We start from the raw sequence: 19,776 nt of genomic DNA, 5'->3' as shown, positions 1-19,776 counted from the left end.
GACAGCTACCCCACAGTCCAACTGTTAACACACGCCAGACAAAGGGTACCTGAGGTTTAAGTTCTCCAACACCCAGTCCTGTGGAGTTTGACACAGCAAAAGCACTGGCTACCCAAGTGGTCAGTGTATCAGGGACGGCCCTCTGAAATTCAACATCACCTGTCGAACTAAGAACAAACTATACATTTCAGCGTCGTCACTAAAAGGCTTGTACACTTAACGCCTGATATAAAGAACGTAATTAACAATTAAAAAGACCCTAAGAATAGACAAAAAAATATACAATAAAATATTAAATACGACTGATAATTTAAACCTACAAATTAAATAAAACACCTCACTGCAACGACAAAACAAATTCTGTTTTACAGGACGCTGGGTCACTTCTCTGGTACAACCCCGCCATAACTGAAACTCTACAAATACGCTTGTCCGAGAGATTAAGTTCGAATCCCTCCAACCTCCTCCCCTTTCCTACTTTAAAGAACCCATGTCATGACAATGGGCATGCACGACTTTCATTGACACTGGAAGGCCCACTGCAAGGTCTTTTAACCAATAGAATTGAACGACTCAGTGCCACGTCGAGATACACTGTAAGTAATTATTTGGCGTTTTTTCCTGCAGCTATAACATAACTATTGTCTTTAGACACATCATTGTCCCCCCTTTGACCCTTTGAACAAGCCCCTTCGAAACCTTTCCCTCCAGAACGTCAAACTTCTTTCCGATCTTCACACAAAACTAGTAAATATGGTGTACAAACTCTCTACAAACGAAGCATTATCTCGTCAAAACGGTTACTATAACTTTCTCAGTTTTCACGAGATTGATGGAAAAGAACAAACCTCGAACCCCGAGTCTTCATTCCCCTTGAACAGCGGTCAGGAAGCGCGCGACTCTGGATCGTTCTGATTTCCATTGTTTTTATAACCAATCAAAAGCGAGCTTGATACAGAATTCTCGAGAGTCTCTCGTTTCGTCAAGCTTGCGCAGTACGGAACGAAGACTCGAGGAACAAGATTTTCCTCAAACATCAAATCGCTGCACTTTCGCAGAGGAATTACAATGGGCTGTTTTATATCAAGCATTGTAATATATCATATATTTTAACTCGCACACGATTGGTCTAAATGCGTCACGTGATTGAATATGCCCCAGCTAAAACTGGGGAATATCCGAGTGACATTCCCCAATTTTCAAAACTGGACGTGTTCCAAAAAAATATTTGAAGGATAATACACACAATAGCCTCCAATGGACGCGATTTGTCCTTGGACATTATCTGTCCCTAGAAGCTCACAGTTTTCCTCGAACTTCAGTCTCGGCAAACTGTTCGCTTCTCGGAACAGATAATGTCCGCGGACAAATATGCGAGCATATTTTCGCGCCAAATGGTGGCTATTGTTTATTTAGCTTTACTGGCAAACATACCTAGTATCGTAGTCTAACCAGATCCATGTTTCAGGAAATAAACTTCTGACACGCTTTACCTCAGCAAGTTTTGGGATTCCACTGCTTTCTTTGGATGAAACTTGGACATCTGCGTCTTATGGTGAAAAACAACCAATAAAACCATTAATGTCACACCAATCAAGTCCTAGCTAATCAAAGTGGCTATGAGCCACTCAACTTGGAAAATGGATCGCCCGTAAACAGTGACAATTTTGATGCCACTGACTTGAGGTTTTAATCCGTAGGTTAAGTTAAAGTTAAAGCCCACTGGCATTGTTAAGAAACAGTGCAAAACGCAACGGTAAGAGAATAACCGAGGAGATGTAACACTGTTGAAAACATTCAGGAAGGACAATCAAAAAGAAAGTACCGCTTCTTGTCCGATCGCCAAAGCGAGTAATGATTCTCATTTTCATTCCTCTCATGTTTTTTTTCGTTCTTTATTTTCCCAGCCAGTATCAGTGATTTTGTCCCTCTCTTCGTTACCTTTTCTTTTCTCTTTTCTCATCTCAGAAATTTAAAAAAAAAATGCGTATCCCTACAATTGCCCTGCGTTAGACACCCCTGGCTAAAGGAAACCTGGTCCACAAAAAACACCTTTTGCTAAACTGTCATGGCTGAGCTCTGTGAAGTGGCCGAGGCTGCAGAAAATGCAAAGGGACTGCTGCTGCCTTATGTCCCGCAGGGTCGGGCAACAAGAGGATTCAGTTAGTAACGTTCGAATCACTTTTTGAGATTGAAAAATCTAATCTGGTCTGACTGTCATTAGAGGTATTTTCCTCCGCTTGATAGAATCTAATATGATCCGGAAATGAACACACACAAGTGAAAATTTCATATCGATTTTTTCTCCTCACTTCGTTATAGCTTGGCCCTCTATAAGAATGAAACTTCTTTTCTTGTTAAAGCACAATCTAAACGTCAAAGGACTTGTGCAAAGTCTGAGCTGTATGGCTACGGAGGATCCACCAAGTTAAAAAAAAAAGAACATTTTTGCAGTTTAGGCAGTCGAAAACATCTGTTTTAGTTGTAAAATATTTTTAGTCAAAGAACGTTTCAAATTTTACTATTAAGGATAGGACCCACCATGAAGATGAAATTAAACTGAGTATTATAAATGACACCCGTTGCCAAATAAACAATGACAATCTTATGTACATGTCTCGTTAGCCTTCATACATTCATTTAACCTCACCAAAAAGCGCGAATTCCATGACTGGCCTTGCGTTTAGCAGAAAATTACGCGAATGTCTTCCTGGCAAATTGTAGTTAGTTATCACAATGAGACCAGAGTTCTGTCAAGTAAATAATGTAAGAAAAATGAGTCAAACAATTAAAAACACCCTTGAGATTGATAGGAGGATCGATCGACTGTCGGATCGATCCTAAATAAGATCCTTAGTTCGATTACCAACTGCTGTTCGGGAAATGAGTCCGTGCCCCTCCCCGAAGCCTCCTCTCGGGGAAGAACGTAGACCAGACTCAAGAATGCGGCGAAAATCGAGCTTACTGTTAATTCAATCCTAGTCTGCAGAACAGGCGGATTAGCAAAGCACACCGCAAAACGTGATACACGAGCGGTGGCGCTCCGTGCTCGTGTATCGCGTTTCGCCCTCTGCCCCACTAATCCGCCTGTTCTGCAGACTAGTTCGATCCTCGACAATCCTAAATGAAATCAGACCTAATTATGATCTCTGATGTAATTAACAGTTGGGTTATAAATTGCTTCAGTAGAATTATGACTTAAATTTCTCCAAATGATGATTTTTAATATTTCCCAACGCGTAAGTAGTAACATTTAACTTCACACTTTGCGCGCAGTCTGAATCTTCAATTGAAACTTACAGCTGTGTACGACAGCTTGTCAGTTCGTTGAGCAAAGTTTCAGGTTTTTAAGTAGCGTTAATGCTGCATGTCCTTCTGGTAGTCATCTCAGAAATTTACTTATCTAGTAAGTTCTAAATATTGCTCCGAAACTTTGTAGAAACGAGAAAACGTCGCCACTTTGTAAACAAACTGCAGCAACTGCACACTAATATTTATTACAATAATTAGATTATGAGCTCGAGATTTCCGAGGTGATAGTTGATGAGGTCGAAGGCCAAATCAACTATCACCTCATAGAAATCGAGAGGTAATAATCTCATTGTTTTTACAGAATTCTAACTGAATTTCCTTCAAGTAACGATTTCGTTCACGTATATATGACCGGAATTTCATTTTTTAAGGAAATGCGTTCCGTTGCACCAAGTGAGCCACCCACTTTGATTTTACGACTCCGAAATGCCTAAAAGTCACTCCAAGAGATGAAAAAAGTAGAAGAGTACATAAAAGACTGGCATTCCCCTGAATTTTCACCCTGTTTAACGTACTTCCATTACCTCAAAGATGTCAGCCGCAATGCCTCCTGCGGTTGGAAATGGCATAATTGAACGGCGACTCCGCTGAAAGCCCCACTCCCAAAATGGGTACCACACTTCAGCAGAATCGTAACTTTGAAGGTCTCCGAGAACCTGTAAAAATCACTTCCAACATTATGTCTAGAATTATGGAGAGAAATCTGAACGACCACACTTAAAGGTTCATGTTTGCAAAATTATGCGTAACTGTAACATGTTTCAGCTTATTGTTTTTGTAGCCTTTCCTTGGATCTCTTGCCACTGCATTAGATGAGGAATACGTTTCCACAAGTATTTTGGCCAGATCTAAAGAGTGTTTTTGCTTAGTGGTTTTTGGTGTCCAGCGTAGGACAGGCTCTAGTTGTTATCAGTTAGAACCAATGGTTGTAATTTGCAAGGATACAGATTATCTTACGTGACGGAATTACGAATACATAGTCTACATCAGATGACTGACTGACGCATCCTCAATAAACTATTCACATTAAATGTCCCGAGTCAGTGTAGTCAGAATTGAGGGTAAAGTCTGGAATGTAGCAGATTACCTTGGTGACAGAGAGATCAGTATCTTCTTTCATTAGAAGCACACTCTTATCAACTGCGCGGAAGGCCATAAACGACCCTGGTGCCGCTTTGCCTTTGATGGTCACGGTGTCGCCAGGAGAGACTGTATTTTTGTTGTTGGTGTCAATGGTCAATGAGACCTGAAAAAAAATTTACTACGGTAAGACTGTGTATACCGTAACGCCTTCCTCAATGACTCAGTCCTATAAAAGACCAGGGCCACAGCCAAAACAGATATGACTGAGGTAATGTTATTTGTTTGTTTCTTTATTTATTTGCGAGAAGTGTGTTTTACTTTCCCCCTTTGAAAACAACAACAACAACAACAACAACAACAACAACAACAACTGCCTCGCAAAGTGGAGGTTGGGTGCCTGAGACAACCAGGAGCTTCCACTATTGGCAGCCAGCTCGTAGATGGAGACCCCTCCCATGGCTGGCAAATCCTGGCAACCCGTTGCAGCCATGAGCCCCCACGCAGGAAAGAGAAAACAAGTACCCGTCACATAGATAAAACAGTGGAAAGAGAAGGGAGGGACAGGGGAGGTGAAACAACCTCTGAGCAGGGTTCCCGCGCTTGAAACTCAGATGCTCGAGGAAAGCGCTGACAATTTAAAACTACTTGAATGCCTTGTGGCCCAAGAACACGTGGAATCTTGGCGCACGCGCAGGTCTAAACGCTGCTGGCCGTAAAGGCAAGACTTGCGCTCCTTATTATTAACTCCATTAAATTGCAATTACATAACTGCAAGAATAGAAATGACTGAGGCAAGTGCCTCGGTTTGCCGGTTACCTGCTATGGCCATGAAGACACATCTATGATTTAACGTGTTTAATTTCATATATATTATTGGCTTTTCCGATGCGCTTACTCTGTCACCTACAGCTGTACGTAACGTGAACTACAAACCACTTGAAGATCCTTACTTGATTTTGAAAAGGGTCGTCTATTTTAACATTCAGAGTGTCCACCACAATCTCGCCATCTTTCTTCATGCAGTAGACCAGCAGGCGTGCAGTAGGAGCCATGCCTGGTTTGGATTGGATATTAAATGAAGTCTTGGTGGAACCGGGTGATACAACAGGCGTACCTGTTTCTACTGCCATTCCACGTGCCAACACCTAATTGCACAAACAAAAAAAACAAACAAACGAACAAAGCACTCAGTACTAATTTTTGACATTCCTCAGCCATTGCTGGTTTTTTCAAAGCTTGGCCAATTCAAAGCCATGTACATTTGGCTGAGATGAACAACAGTGGCACCCTGATTAAAAAGTCTTGTTAGCCTTGCCACCTAGATTTGAACACCTGATCTCTGACTTTGCAATCCACCTTCATCTCCACTAGGCCATGCAAGCAGTCATTGCACATTTCCTCAAATGCTGGTGTAATAAGTTATTGGTACCAAATCCCCCTTCCCCTTTGACACAAATTAACCTACATTCCCGGTTGAAATCATTCTGACCTAAGGAACAAATTGTCAGGTACATGCAAACAGCAACTTTTGCAGTTACGTTACACACATGTATGTGCTGAGCTGGGTAATTTTGCGATGGAATATGATCTTACCCAGTGGAAAATAAAAACTTATATGAGAAGAGAAGAGTAGTTTACTGTGACACAGGTATATTCAGGGAAAGAATTCTGAGTTTTCCAGTTACCATGTACATGTACCAGGTTTGATATCTCATTAGCGGAAATGAGCAAAAACCTCCTATGATGTCTTTGCAGCCTCATATTTTGATATCTCATTTATATTGGCTGCTTCATGCAGCAAAATTAAGTGACAGTTTCATTAGGGCTACATGGTTTGTGAATAGGTCTACCACATGTTGTGCCTTTTGTGACTTATGCATTCAGCTCAGACTGGAATGGCTCTATCTAAAACAATGAGCATACCATGTATTTTAACTCTGAGAGTGTGAAAGTGGCTTCCACATCCAAAGCAATGTTCTCACCAGCCTAAAATAAGAGATACCTATATCAGTTTCAAATAAAAAATATTAATCCCATTCAGCCCATCCACCTGTCTGTCCGTCTGTCAGTCCATAATTACATCAGAGTATCAGTGAGTCTGTCAGTTGGTCAAGTTATTCAGTAATTCATTTAGTCACTCAGTCCATCCATCTGTCTGTCTTTTTGTCCTTCTGTCTGTCCATCTATCAGTCAGTCAATCAGTCAGCCAGTCAGTCAGTTAGTCAATTGATTCTGTCTGTCAGTCATACAAGGAGTTCCTTAGTCCATTCCTCCGTCCATCCATCCATCAGTCAGTCAGTCAGTCAGTCAGTCAGTCAGTCAGTCAGTCAGTCAGTCAGTCAGTCAGTCAGTAAGTAATCCAGTCTGTGAGTCAGTAAGCCAATCTGTTTGTCCACCTGGCCATTCATCAGTCAGTACTTGCTTAATTAGTTTGTGTATTAAATCAATCTGTAGGTCAATGTCAGTGACTCAGGAGTCAGCAGGTCATGCAATCGGTAAAATATGTCAGGCTAAATGTCAGACAGCAAATCAGTAGATCCATGGACCAGCTGTGTCACTCCTGAAAGGTTGAAAACCTACCACCAGCTCATGCACGTACACTGTATATACATGTATTACCAAGTATAATGCCTTAAGGATTAACTAATCAATAATAACCTTCACTGAAGGTGTGGGAGTTGATAACTGCATGAATGAGTTGCTCGGAGAAGATGATTTGGATGCTGACAAAGATGCTTTTACTGTCTTCAGACCCTCTGAATATTCTGCCTGTGGAATAACCAGAAATAACTGCTGATGAAATCTAAACGTTATCTAATTTCAAGGACAATCAACCGGTTTGACTAAATAAATAACAAAAACGTTTTCCAACAAAACTACTATTTCACATTAATAAAAATTCTGGACCATTGGTAGAAATAACAGTCAGTCTGACCACACTTAGGAAACTGTCAGACTAATTTTACACTACAATTGACCCAACAAGACCATGCACAAAACGACAGCACTTTTAGTCTTGAAGATCTTGTTTGTAGACTATGATTGCTTTAAACAATCATGCTCAAAATCATAAATCAAACAGATCCATGGTTTGCTTTGCTTTAATGTACTAACCTTTGCAGACTGGCATAAAATGCAAAAAAAAAAAACATCTGCTTCGAATATCATTCCCTAATACATGTACATTACTATGACACTATTTACTACATGTATGCCCACAGATTGAGTTATTGAATTATTTGTGAATGAAAATTCCATATCAATAGACCTCTTTAGCTGGACAGTTTGTTGCCCCATTACAGACCATGTGATGATACTCTTGACAGGGCTGTCATTAAAGGATAACCCATATAACACATGTTATGGCTGAGTACGCTAGATTTTCTCTTGATGTTGCACGTGAAATTGCCTGTTGTTGATAAAATTCACCCATAAAGTAACAAATTTGCTATGGGCATGGAGAACAAGGCATTACAGGTGACTAAAAGCATAATCACATCCCTGCTTGAGAAGTCTTGCTTTCAAATCTTCAAATGGTCCTGTGTAACTATTGAATGAACAATTTTAAGATGGATAACAGAACAATTCTCTAGAGAATATCACGTGGTCTGAAATAAGAAAACAAACTGCCCAAGCTCAAGGGGTATATTAACATAAATGTGTGGCTAAAATTTATTGGTAAAAGTGTCCAGGCAAAAAAAAAATTATTAATAAAGATTTGAAAGAATCACTGCCAAACATCCTGCTACATCTTAAAAAAAAGTCTCTTGTAAAATAATAAAACAACCTGTAAATTGCTACTGCAGATTGGTCCAAATAAACCTTTACAGGTAGATAAATGTTTTAACACTTGAGTCAATGATGTAGTATCACATTGTATATGTATAGTTGAATTAATCTGGTCAAATCGTACACATTTCTTGGCCTTACTCAATGTTTATGTTATGGACAACATGATTGCATAATGTGATCCCAGCTAAGAGGATTAAAACATAGAAGACAGTTTCTGAAACAAACCTGTAAACTTAATGAGTAATCTGCTGATGAAGGGATGTTTCTTGTGATAATGATGCCTCCGTCATCAAAATGAGGTAAGACTTCTTCACTGCCTTTATCGCTCCAGTCGTACTTTGTTGTAATTCTGACCTTACCCTGTAGTTTTTGCAGTTTATCTGGACTGACTGGTTCACCATCAGGCTGGACAACTTGAAGCTAGAAAAGAAGTATTTATTTCAAATAAATTTAATACGTACTCTGATCACTATTTTTCGTAATGCAAGATTTGTCTGTGATGTAGCTGCAACTGTGGAGTGTCCCCAATTAACAATATGTATGTATGTATGTATATGCAATCCAACAAAATTATTTGAATTTTCTGCACCATGATAAATAATTTATTGGTCTTGTGATGTATTCCAAACTAATGAATGCCTATGATGACATGACATGCAATGAAATACATGTTCAAAAATTATTGACACCATTAATTAGTCAGAATATTTTCATTGATGACACTGATGTTTGATGGCCTGGACTAAGATCCAACTTACCAAAGCCTTGAAAGGTAATCCTGGTTTGAAGTTTTGAGGATTGAATTCTGCAAATTTCAACTTAACATCCATCTCATAAAAAGAAACGCTTCCTTGACTGCTAGCTACTTTGCCTGTGAGGTCCTCATGAAAGGTTGCATTGACCATCAGTGTGTAGCCATATTTATAAAGGATGCTTGCATCACTAACATACTGAAAAGAGTCTTTAAATAGCTGAAGAATAAAGGTCTTTCCAAAGGAAAATGAGCCACTGCCATCGACAACCTGAAAAAATATACCAACTTCAGCCGCACTTTCTAGTTAACATAGAGTACACTGTCTGCCTGCTTCATTTAGCCACCAACAAGCACTTCCCATGAGGAACGCTTCTTGCTGGTTACACAAAGTCCTTCCAGTGAAATCAGTTTGGTAACACACATTTTGCTCTACACTGATGTAAACAGAAAAGAGTGTCAGGTATTCACCTATGAAGTAACCGAAGGAAACTAAAAGTAGAAATAAGGTGATGGTGAGACGGTGTGTTCAAAAGCCTTTCCAGAATCACTATAGCAATTATTATAAGTCATTTTGTTCAAACTTTTATGAAATTACTGACTGCAAATCAACAAGATCTCTGCTTTATTTAAATCGATTTTCTCCTGAAAAGTGGCCATCCCCAAGAAAGCCAGATGGCCACCTGGCTAAAAGTCTGGTTCACACCAGCTATATGTAGAAAGTAACCAAAAGGATTCTTGCTACATGTACATTGTAGACTTTATGTACAGTGTAAGTAAGTTAAGTAAAGTAAGCAACCTTTATTAATGTGGTCTAATACACTTACAGGTGGCTCATATTTTAAGTACATGTATTGCCATTTCCAGGTATAATGTCACAAACAAAACAATGAAACAGAAACAAAAACATTAAGATATTCGATGGCAATGGAGAACACCGCTGATTGATTGATTGTAGCTGATTGAAAATGAAATAATGCAGTGATACTTTTGTGACAAACTGAGAAAAAAAAAATGTTACATGTTATGTCATGAATCAAATACCAATACAAAAGAGTATGCTCAGGCTTGCTTTACAGTCATGATGATGGCAGTATAACTAACAGACCAGCCATCTTTGCACTTCTGTTATTCGCAATGGGTTGGCTCAGTTGAGCACCTGTGGAAGAGGAGTGCAAGAGAGAGAAAGGGAAGGGGGGGAGGGAGGGGAGAGGGAGGGGGAGAGGGAGGGGTAGGGGTTCAACTATTATGGGATAAAAATTTTGAGCTCATACATGTATGATGTATATGTACATCAGCACACTCCTCTATGGTAGCGAGTCCTGGACAACGTATGCAGCACAAGAAAAATGCCTGAATGTGTGCTGTGCTGCTTGCGGCGCATCCTCTCCATCTCCTGGCAGGACAGCATTACGAACAGTGCTGTCTTAGAGAGAGCAGGCATCCCCTCTGTATACACCCTTCTTCGCCAGAGACGTCTGCGGTGGATTGGCCATGTACATCGAATGGATGAGGGCCGCATTCCCAAGCAACTCTTGTACGGAGAACTAGTACAAGGAAAAAGCCTGGTAGGACAACCGAAGCTCCGTTTCAAGGACATGGCGAAGAGGGACATGCAGGCCATTGGTCTTCTGATCGATTCGTGGGAGACTCTTGCCAGTGCCAGGAGTGCGTGGAAAACAAATTGCACCGAAGCCCTACGAGAGGGAGAAAAGCTTCTGCACATCACAGTGGATACCAGGAGAGAACGTCAGAAGGCCAGTGCCCTTGCTCCACCCACTGATTCCACTTATGTCTGTGGTTCTTGTCACCGCATCTGTCGATCATGAATCGGACTCCAAAGCCATCTCAGAAAATGTTTAAGGAAATGTACAATTACTAACACACACTAAAATTATGGACTAGATTGTCCGATAATGCCAGTACATACAATACATACATGTAATTTATTGTTAAAATTTGACCTTTACAAGCTTATTTTCATACATATTGAAATATCCGTAGCAATAATCTAGAGCATGTACAAAAAAATGTGCTGATCCATAGGAGTTAAAGAAACAATTAGGAATACTTACAAGAATGTCTTTAGCGAGAGAAAGTTTCTTTTCCCACCCATGCGTATTAAAATAAATCTGAACATTTGCTCTTCCTCTAGCTCCCTTGCCATATGTGTACCTTCAAGAATAAGAAAGATAAAAAATTAGAAAAAAACAATTTAAGGCACAAAAATGTAAATAAGTGGACACCTTGTCATGTTCCTGATGTTGTTTCTGATTGGTCAACTCAAGATAATCCCTGCAAATTTTTGAGGATTTCTTTTAAGCAATGTAGGAGTGGAGGGAGGGAGGGGGGGAGGGGGGCATCTATTATGAATAATATATTTAGTATTATTTTTTAAAAACTGGATCATTGGATAATGCAATTCAAAAGTTTTCATTGGTTTAGCCATCACGGTACATGTACGTGTGTATATGAACCATGATAACCCATCGAATATTTTTCACCCATGTGCAATTGGTTAAAATTGGGGAATATCCAAGTGATATTCCTCAATTTTCAAAACTGCACATGTTGTGAAAAACATTTGAAGGATATTAAACACAACAGTCTCCATTTGGCACAAAAATATGCTCGCATATTTGTCCTTGGGCATATTAATATCTGTTCCTCAAAGATCACAGTTTTCGAAAACTGTTCGCTTCTGAGAGCAGGTAATGGTCACAGACAAATATCCAAGCATATTTCTGCGGCAAATGGAGGCTATTTTTTAACTATACCATGCTCTACAAATATTGGTAAACATACGCCTGATCTTTTGGGGGTGTTTTTATTTTTATTTTATTTTGTCAATAATTATTTTGGGGGCATTTTCAAAAAAAAAATTATCCCACTCATGCTTGTTGGATATGAGATGTTTATGAGAATGGCTACCTACATGTACCATCTCACATTCACAGTGCATTTGTGGAATAATATGGTTCAATATTCAATCAGACAAGAATATAATTAATAATTATTCACCAAAGGCGAAATGAACATTGGTGAATATTCACCAATGTTCACTGAGCCTGAGAAAAATGATTGTTTTAGTATAATTTTCAGAGGTGAATATCAAGGACTACAAAATAACAGACTAAAACATAAAAACACAGACGCAATTGTTCCTGTGCATACACGCATGCAGCCGTGGTTTTAAACATAAAATACTTAAGCTTACTTGTACATCGATTGTCAATCAATTTACTCATCGAGTTTGGCAGTAAAACAAACGAGAGAAACACTATGAAAAATAAATTCATCCGGTACCTTTGTTTTACTGTTGTTGACTTCATTCACAGTTGTCATCATCAAGTATAAATGAGTAGCTTTAGTTTGAAGAAAAATAAATTTCAGTCAATCGATCCGACCTGCTGGCCATCGACGCAACCACTGCATTTACGATTCTTAAAAGCCTTGAATACGAGTTCTTGAGAAGATTTTTGGTCCAAGGGTGACAGCAGTCATTTTGAAAATTCTCCGTCCTCTCAAATATCCTGGACTTGGAGTGATGTCTTTCGAATAAATGAAAACTTCATTCAGCAACCGTCCACCATGTTGCAGAAATGGCAAAGATAGCGAGCTTAGTAACCAAGCTCTAGCGGGGTGAATATAGCGTCATATGATGAGCTTTTCAACCAATCAGAGTGTCCAATTCTTATATTCACCTCTAGGAATTATACTAATGTTCAATATTATCAAGAAAAAGACTTACTTGACATCAACAGAACCATGGAGTTTACTCTCTTTTTCAATTACATAAGCTGGAAGCTTGACTTTCACTTCAAATTTGGGAAGAACTGCCAGAGGAGATATTATTACAGAATTTGTAAGCATTTAATACCCATCAAATTTCACCTGTCCAGTGGCAGAACTCATGTGTAAGTCTGTGTCAGGTTAGTAGTCCATAACAGCCCCACTTAATGTATCATGGTTTTCATAGAATGAAGCAACCAGGAGTATTTCTACTCCCCCTGGATGGATCATACTAATCCATTTCAGGGTCACCTACCAGCATTAAATTCGCTGGCATGGTACAGCTTGTGCAAGGAAAACCAATTTTCAGGCTTAACGGTTGGGTAAGCAGTAATTTATTCATGCTAGTGCTTGAAAAGTGAGGCAAAACTAATCTGCAGTACTGAAATATTTAAGTTTGATTCATTTGATGAAATAATGGACAGGTAATTAAGCTCCCCTGGACAAAAAAACTCTCACTGATATACTGTGCATATATGTAAACATGTATATGCATGCGTCCAGTCATAATTATTTTTTTAATTAATAATTACAGACTATTATTTAACAGATGTACCAACCATAAGGCTTAACTTCAATGATTTGCTCTGCTTTCTGATCCTAATGAAAAAAAAGCAACCAATATTACAGTGGAATCCCGATTTCTTTGACCCTATTTTTTGGAGCCTCCTGACGAACCAGAAGTCTTTCTGCTCCTCAGTGGAACACTGTAATTTTGCAACCGGTTTCTCAAACTATCCAATTTTTCGAACCAATTTTAGTACTTCCTTGGAGGTTCAAAAAATAAGAACTCCACTGGACATGTAATTTTATCAGTTTACACAAGGAAGACCACATCACAGTAATGCAGTATTGGCATACTTGTAATAAAAGTAGTTGGAAAAACATTAGGGTAGAGGAGAGTCAATTTGAATGTATGACCACTGTAATACCAGTGCAGTGCTCTGCCAACTGAGGTGTCAAGTAAACTGTGAACCAGCCAAAGTTTGTAACACTGCACATAAAGAAATGTAATATAACCATAGAATATAAAGACAATATCAAATATTTATCTATATATCACACTGTAAAATTACCGGTATTTGAGCTGCAGGTGAAAGATTTTTATTGATTGAAATAACATAAGACCAAGTTGTGGTTATACTTGTAAATTAATAATATTACACCACATTTGCAAAAATAAAGCTTTAGCCTGAAAAAAATTTGGGCTTCAGAAAGCATTGAATGCATGGGATCAGTTCAGCTTACTGAGTATGGCATGTGGATGTACCAATTTCCTCACCTCTGCTGCTGTCACAGAAATTTTCCAATCTCCCTCAACTGGTTGCGTAGAAAGAAGAAATTCTCTCTTAACCACACCTAACAAAAGATTTACCCAAGTCATTAATTACTTACACCAGTCCTACATTACAAATAATACCATTGGAATCCTGAAATTGTAAGTGGGCTTTGGCAGCACATGCAGAGAACAATGAAACCAAGGACATTCATGTACAAACCTGATGGGCTGTCAAGATCGACCCAGTGTGCCATTTTGTTTCCATTGGGATCCTGAATAGTCAGTGAACAATAATTACTAATGCATTAAGTTTAAATAAAATATGAAACATTAAAACAATCACCAGAAAACAACTACATGTTAATAAATAAATTCACACAAAACCAACTTAAAGATCTGTTTACCAACTGAAGTCAATTCATTAGATCCTATACATGTATGTCATTTCACTTACCAATATGTCCACTGTCAACTGATTGGGAAAAAAGAGCACAAGTGAAAATTAATAATTAAATTAATGATAAGTGATACATTTTGCAACCATTACTGACTTAATTTTAATTAGTGTTTGCAAGAGGTACAATATTTCATTTACTACTTTAATAACTTGCCTCAACTTGTTTTTAAATATTTTAAACTTAAAAGTTATGTTACCGCTATATCTTTTTAACAAACAACTTGTCCACATCGTCATTTAGCAACAAATGAAACATTTACAGGTAAGACACATTATGCAGGACAGTGCAATGATAAGCTAAAGAACAATGAAAAGAAAATGCAATTCAATTTGTATCTCTCACATTGCCAGTGTAAACTCTCAGATCTGGATGGACTCCAAAGATTCGCATCAGAACTAAAATAAAAAAAAGACACATGCACAAATTACATTGTTGCTCTGCTAACTGATCATTTATAACAAAAATCATATACATGTATCTATAAAAATTACTGTGAGTACAATTTTCCTTTCTGCCAGATAGAGTCCAGCAGAATCTCGTACAGCATATAATTTTCATGTTGGGATTCAGAATTTTCTGTATCCCATTCAGTTCTTACCATTCTGCCCTGGCTTGTAAATAGCTTTATCAGTTTGTATGTAGATTGTGAAACCCTTCTCCATAAAACGAATATATCTCATTTCAGAGAATTTAGCACCTCCAGTGCCATTTACAGACAACTGATAATAATTGTAAATGGAAATAGAAGCCATGCCATGAGGAATCTGGGGAAAAACAATATTGATGTTTAAAATTTAAAAAAAAAAAAACTTTAAGCAAAACTTGAGAAAACTGATCACATATAAACTGTACAGCACTAGCCAAATACCTGTAATGTTAATTCTCTTGGGGATCCTGTCAAAAAAAAGTCAAGTAAAGAGATAAATTTTATAGACTGAGTGTATTATTTTTTAAAGTTAAAACTTTATGACTGTGTACTGCATGACAAATTTAAAAAAAAATCAATCAAAGAGATTACCATAGCTTACCTTTGTTAAATATGCCACTTCCACTCACAATCAAACGTTTCTGCTTGTTATCCATAATACCACATGTGATATCCACTGGGCTAGTAACAGCATCACTTAATGCCACACGTATCTTCAAAGGTTGCCCCGGTCTGAAGACACTGGGAGCGGTAATGAAGTATGTGCTGCAAATGAAATAGCAATGTCATATACCTCTAGAGTCCAGGCCTACACCAACAATGTAGGATTATGTCAGAAGTCAGGATCAAGTTTCTTCATAACCGAATTGCGAGGTGTTTTAATATAAGTATTTATTATTAAGTTTGTTTGTTTCCTCTCAGGCTCAGTAATATTCCTTTCCCGCTGTTCCTTCCTGATATATCAACTAGTGTAGTGGCGGATCTAGGGCAGCCCCCCCCCCCCCCCCCCTATTTTGGGTCAAAAAAAGAAAATTGCAGAAGGAAGAAAAGCTGGCAGGACAAGCAAAAAAAATAAACTGCCCCCCGTTCCCCCTAGCTCAAGGTCTGGATCCGCCACTGTAGTGTTAAAACTAACTGAGGAAAGGGCCAAGGGTGTATAGCAAAGGGAGGGAGGTCTGGGACAAGCTAAGGCATTTGCTACTTTAGGCACTTACAAGCATGCTGGACTGTGGGTTCAAGCCCTGGCTGGGGTCACTGCATTGCGTTCTTGGACAAGTCACATTACTTACACAGTGCCTTCCCCCCTCCCCTTGTTGTATAAATGGGTACTGGCAAATTAAATGCCGAAGAGTAACCCTGCAATGGACTAACATTGAGACCAGCAGCCCTCACCTTACCTTATCCACCCTCCCTCTGACAGCATTTTATTAAAAGTCTACATATCCAATCCTGGGGGGGGGGGGGGGAGGGTACTTTATAAATCTTCTGGGAAGGGGTATGCCATATGCCCCTGGGGGAGGTACTTTGGGAATTTCTGGGTGGGGATGTGCCACTGGGACCCTGGAACCCTTAGCCTATACCAGAGATAGTTTAGCTGAATTTTGCTAACCCATGCTAGAGTAAACTACCCAAATCCACCAATCTATCAACACTGTTGAGGCTGATTTGCGTAAATTTAAACTTGCCGATTTAATTTTTTGTATATTTTTGAGTGGCAATTCCTGGTTTCCTTACTCTAGATAAAATCCTCAACCAACCAGTCAGTTTTGTGAAAAATGATACCCTATTCTAGACCCAAACGCTCTGATTTATATACCCTATCCTAGAGTAAACTGCTCGAAAACCATACCCTTCACAGCGGCACATACCTATATAGCCCATATATGGCGGTGCCCCCCCCCCCCCCCCCCCCGGGCATATGCCACTGGGACACTGAAACCATTACCCTATACCAGACCATGATCAAACTGATTTGGCAACCCTATTGTAGACTATAGGCATCAAAAACCCTTACCCTATCCCAGACTAGCAATTTCTATCACTATCGTAGTTCAACATATAAGCTAACTATAAAACCAATATCTTAAAAGTCACTTCCAAGTTTCCTTTTCCATTCTAGAACCCTAGACAAAGAATCCTGTTGCAGACTTAAATTATTTATACACTGGCCACTTTTCCGTTAAATTATACCCTATTCTAGATCAAAACTGTCCGACTGATTTCTGTCTGACTGATTAATCTTTAGCGTGGATAAATTAAGTCTTGATTTGATTTGATTTCTATACCCTAATCCCATCTGGACTAAACTGCCTGAAAACCCTACCCTTCACAGCGGCACATACCGTCCATATAGCTTGAGCTTATTTATATATGGGAGAACAGGTGATTTTAATCATCGATGTAAGCTTACATGTAAATGTAGTTTGCCGAAATTGTAGCTTGCTTGCCCGGGATCTCGAATATGCAAATGAGGAGGTAGCTACAGCTCATTCGAGTAAAATCGAACGTACTGCACCCTGGATAACGGGGTCTTTTATTTCCAATCAGAATGACCCAAATTAAAGTCGTATTATATCACAGTTAATGTTTAAAATGTGTATTAAGCTTCATGTCACTTTCTTTCTAAAGCTTACTTGTTTATTTCCCCTGCGGTTAAGGTTATACACGCACTGCAAATCGCGATGAAGACAAACATGGCTGCAGGAAGTTTATCAGATACGCGTACGGCCAGGTTGATAACAACGATTTGAGCCTGTGAACAAAAGAAAAAGGTTTGAGTCATACAAGATCTACAACTTGAAAAAACAATATTTTGTTCTGATAATGTTTTGGGTACAGTGTACCGTAGTTCAGTACAGTTCGATGACAGTTTGCTCCTGCAGACACCAAATTAAAACCAGAATAACCGATCGAACAGACGAAATTTGACATCGAATACAACTTAACGCTTCAAAGCTGCAGCATAACATGGAATCGAGTCTCACCAATGTTTGGTCAGCCTTCTAGACAGTAACGAAATGAGATGAGCCGAAATCCCAAAATCAGCTGCATCAAAAACACACCATCGCTCGTCGATCGAGAAAAATAAGGGCTTGAATGTACAATGGCGCCAACTCATGACGTCACTACAAGGCGCAATTTTAATTTTGTCACCTCAGCGGGGGCTAGGAAAAACCCGGTTTTCTTGAGTATTTTTTCAGTAAATTTATTTTCATGAATTTTATATAAATTTTAGAACCGTTAGTATCACCGACAAAGGAAAGCGTGAACTTCATGAAAATTCCCTTACTACTTTCGAAAAACGGCATAGTAAAAGATCTGAAGACGGTACAAATTCAGTTTTGCGAGCTATACCATTAGCGACGGAGTCTTGAGAATGTGCGAAAATAAGCACATTCCCAGTTTCGATCAACCCTAAGCGTGCGCGTGGGCGTATGTATGTTATACTAAAATTTTAGCTGCTAGCACCGTAAGCAAAGACCAATTAAAAGATGTTTTGTTTAAAGGAAAATTCTCTGAAAAACACTCGATTATTTACTAAATTGGAGTGCGAACAGTGTCCAAAAAATACAGTAGAAAGGTTTCGGTAATTGCATGGCGTTTTCATGACATGGTGTTAATGAAATTCGCTTTGTCTAAAATTCTTCCTGAAGATTTGCCATTTATCAACAAGAGTAATTTCGTGTTGTCTGAATTTGGTATTTACCGGCTGAACAAAATGCACTCTCGGCAACAACAACAACAACAACCTTTATTTACACACGATTTAGTTTAAGCAATGGGCTTGCTTGTGAGGTCGTGTTTACACTCTAAAATTTGTTTCTCAGTCGCCTGACTTTAGATCAGCCTCAGTCATTTCATAATGACAATATTTCTATTTTAGTTTTGCATATATATAATCATTTCATATCGGTGGCAGGATGAGGAAGGAAAAGGAAACCTCTTATACAATACATTCTGAGCTAGTTTGAGCTGAGTAGGTTCCAATTTATAATCTGTCGATCTCAGATCTCTTGACATGGAAGAGCAACCCTCTTCAGCCGTCTCGCCAAGAACGCCAGATCAGCCCGGGCTAATAGCATCAGGGGTTGAAAGGGGAATAGTGAATAGTGAATACTGGCTTGATATTAAAAGAAATATAGAAAATTTGCTCAAAATATTTTTGTGGTGGGACTGATTGACAATTGCGGTAACTGTAGCTTCGTTAGTCCAGGAAGTGCCCTTGTTTTGCAGCTTTCATCTCTGTTTGCGAGTGACTAGAAGTTTGAAACTTGACAAAATTAAACTGAAAGTCTGAAAGCTCTTTCCGCGACGGAAACTTCGAACACACACAATTTTCAAACATGCGCCACACAAAACATATCACCAGGAAACCAGTCCACATTTTGGTAAGACTATACCTGATATGTAATTCTCTTCTTTTTTCGCCTTTCTCAGTTATTCAGATATGTACACATTTCAATTGAGTTAAGGTTTCTATTTTAGCTGCCAATGCATGATGCAGAATCTTTTTTCCATTCCTGTGATGTTGAAATTCAGGTTTTTCGTGCAAAGCTAGTTTGTTTCAGTCTTAGATGATGAACTGTTCGGAGCAGTTTCTACAGTAAAGTTGGCATTCTACCCTGTATCCTCTAATGGGGCAGAATACTTAATTATAAGAACACCTAGAATTGGAAAAATTCCCAGAATGAAGTACTTTTACTCGCAGCCTGGATAAGATTTCTCCAAAGCTTAATTGAGTCGCATGCAGATGATAATTTTTCTTATGTGGCGAATAAGCGCTTAAATCTAAATCTTCCAAAGGGGATCTGGTGCCGGGAGGGGGGGAGGGGGGGGGGGGGTGTCGTAATCTCAGTTATCAGTCAGTATTCTTTGGGCGATT

At 39.0% G+C, this 19,776-nt stretch overlaps 1 protein-coding gene across 2 annotated transcripts in view; it reads right to left on the bottom strand.

Moving 5' to 3' along the window:
* Positions 1-17,997, bottom strand: part of LOC145465389 (CD109 antigen-like) — a 29,381-nt gene extending 11,384 nt beyond the window's left edge. Inside the window, exons 1-22 of one of the 2 annotated variants that reach the window (XM_081449168.1) lie at positions 17,879-17,997; positions 17,528-17,646; positions 15,496-15,659; positions 15,336-15,361; positions 15,066-15,231; positions 14,810-14,862; positions 14,464-14,481; positions 14,230-14,281; positions 14,013-14,089; positions 13,291-13,330; positions 12,690-12,774; positions 11,014-11,113; positions 8,946-9,209; positions 8,413-8,607; positions 7,054-7,164; positions 6,319-6,381; positions 5,346-5,540; positions 4,400-4,558; positions 3,837-3,968; positions 2,651-2,750; positions 1,435-1,549; positions 50-167 (exon numbers count right to left, since the gene is read on the bottom strand). In XM_081449168.1, coding sequence (XP_081305294.1) covers positions 50-167; positions 1,435-1,549; positions 2,651-2,750; positions 3,837-3,968; positions 4,400-4,558; positions 5,346-5,540; positions 6,319-6,381; positions 7,054-7,164; positions 8,413-8,607; positions 8,946-9,209; positions 11,014-11,113; positions 12,690-12,774; positions 13,291-13,330; positions 14,013-14,089; positions 14,230-14,281; positions 14,464-14,481; positions 14,810-14,862; positions 15,066-15,231; positions 15,336-15,361; positions 15,496-15,659; positions 17,528-17,589 — 2,295 coding nt within the window. In that variant the 5' untranslated portion in view covers positions 17,590-17,646; positions 17,879-17,997. Of the gene's footprint in view, positions 1-49; positions 168-1,434; positions 1,550-2,650; positions 2,751-3,836; positions 3,969-4,399; positions 4,559-5,345; positions 5,541-6,318; positions 6,382-7,053; positions 7,165-8,412; positions 8,608-8,945; positions 9,210-11,013; positions 11,114-12,689; positions 12,775-13,290; positions 13,331-14,012; positions 14,090-14,229; positions 14,282-14,463; positions 14,482-14,809; positions 14,863-15,065; positions 15,232-15,335; positions 15,362-15,495; positions 15,660-17,527; positions 17,647-17,737; positions 17,827-17,878 lie in introns of those variants that run through there. The other variant, XM_081449169.1, reaches the window with a different exon arrangement.
* Between the last annotated feature and the right edge of the window lie 1,779 nt (positions 17,998-19,776).

The sequence above is a fragment of the Orbicella franksi genome, chromosome 13 (genome assembly GCF_964199315.1).
Source record: "Orbicella franksi chromosome 13, jaOrbFran1.1, whole genome shotgun sequence".
Classification (NCBI taxonomy): Eukaryota; Metazoa; Cnidaria; class Anthozoa; order Scleractinia; family Merulinidae; genus Orbicella; species Orbicella franksi.
Note: the sequence above shows the minus strand (reverse complement) of the source record. Positions and strands in the feature narration are given on the sequence as shown.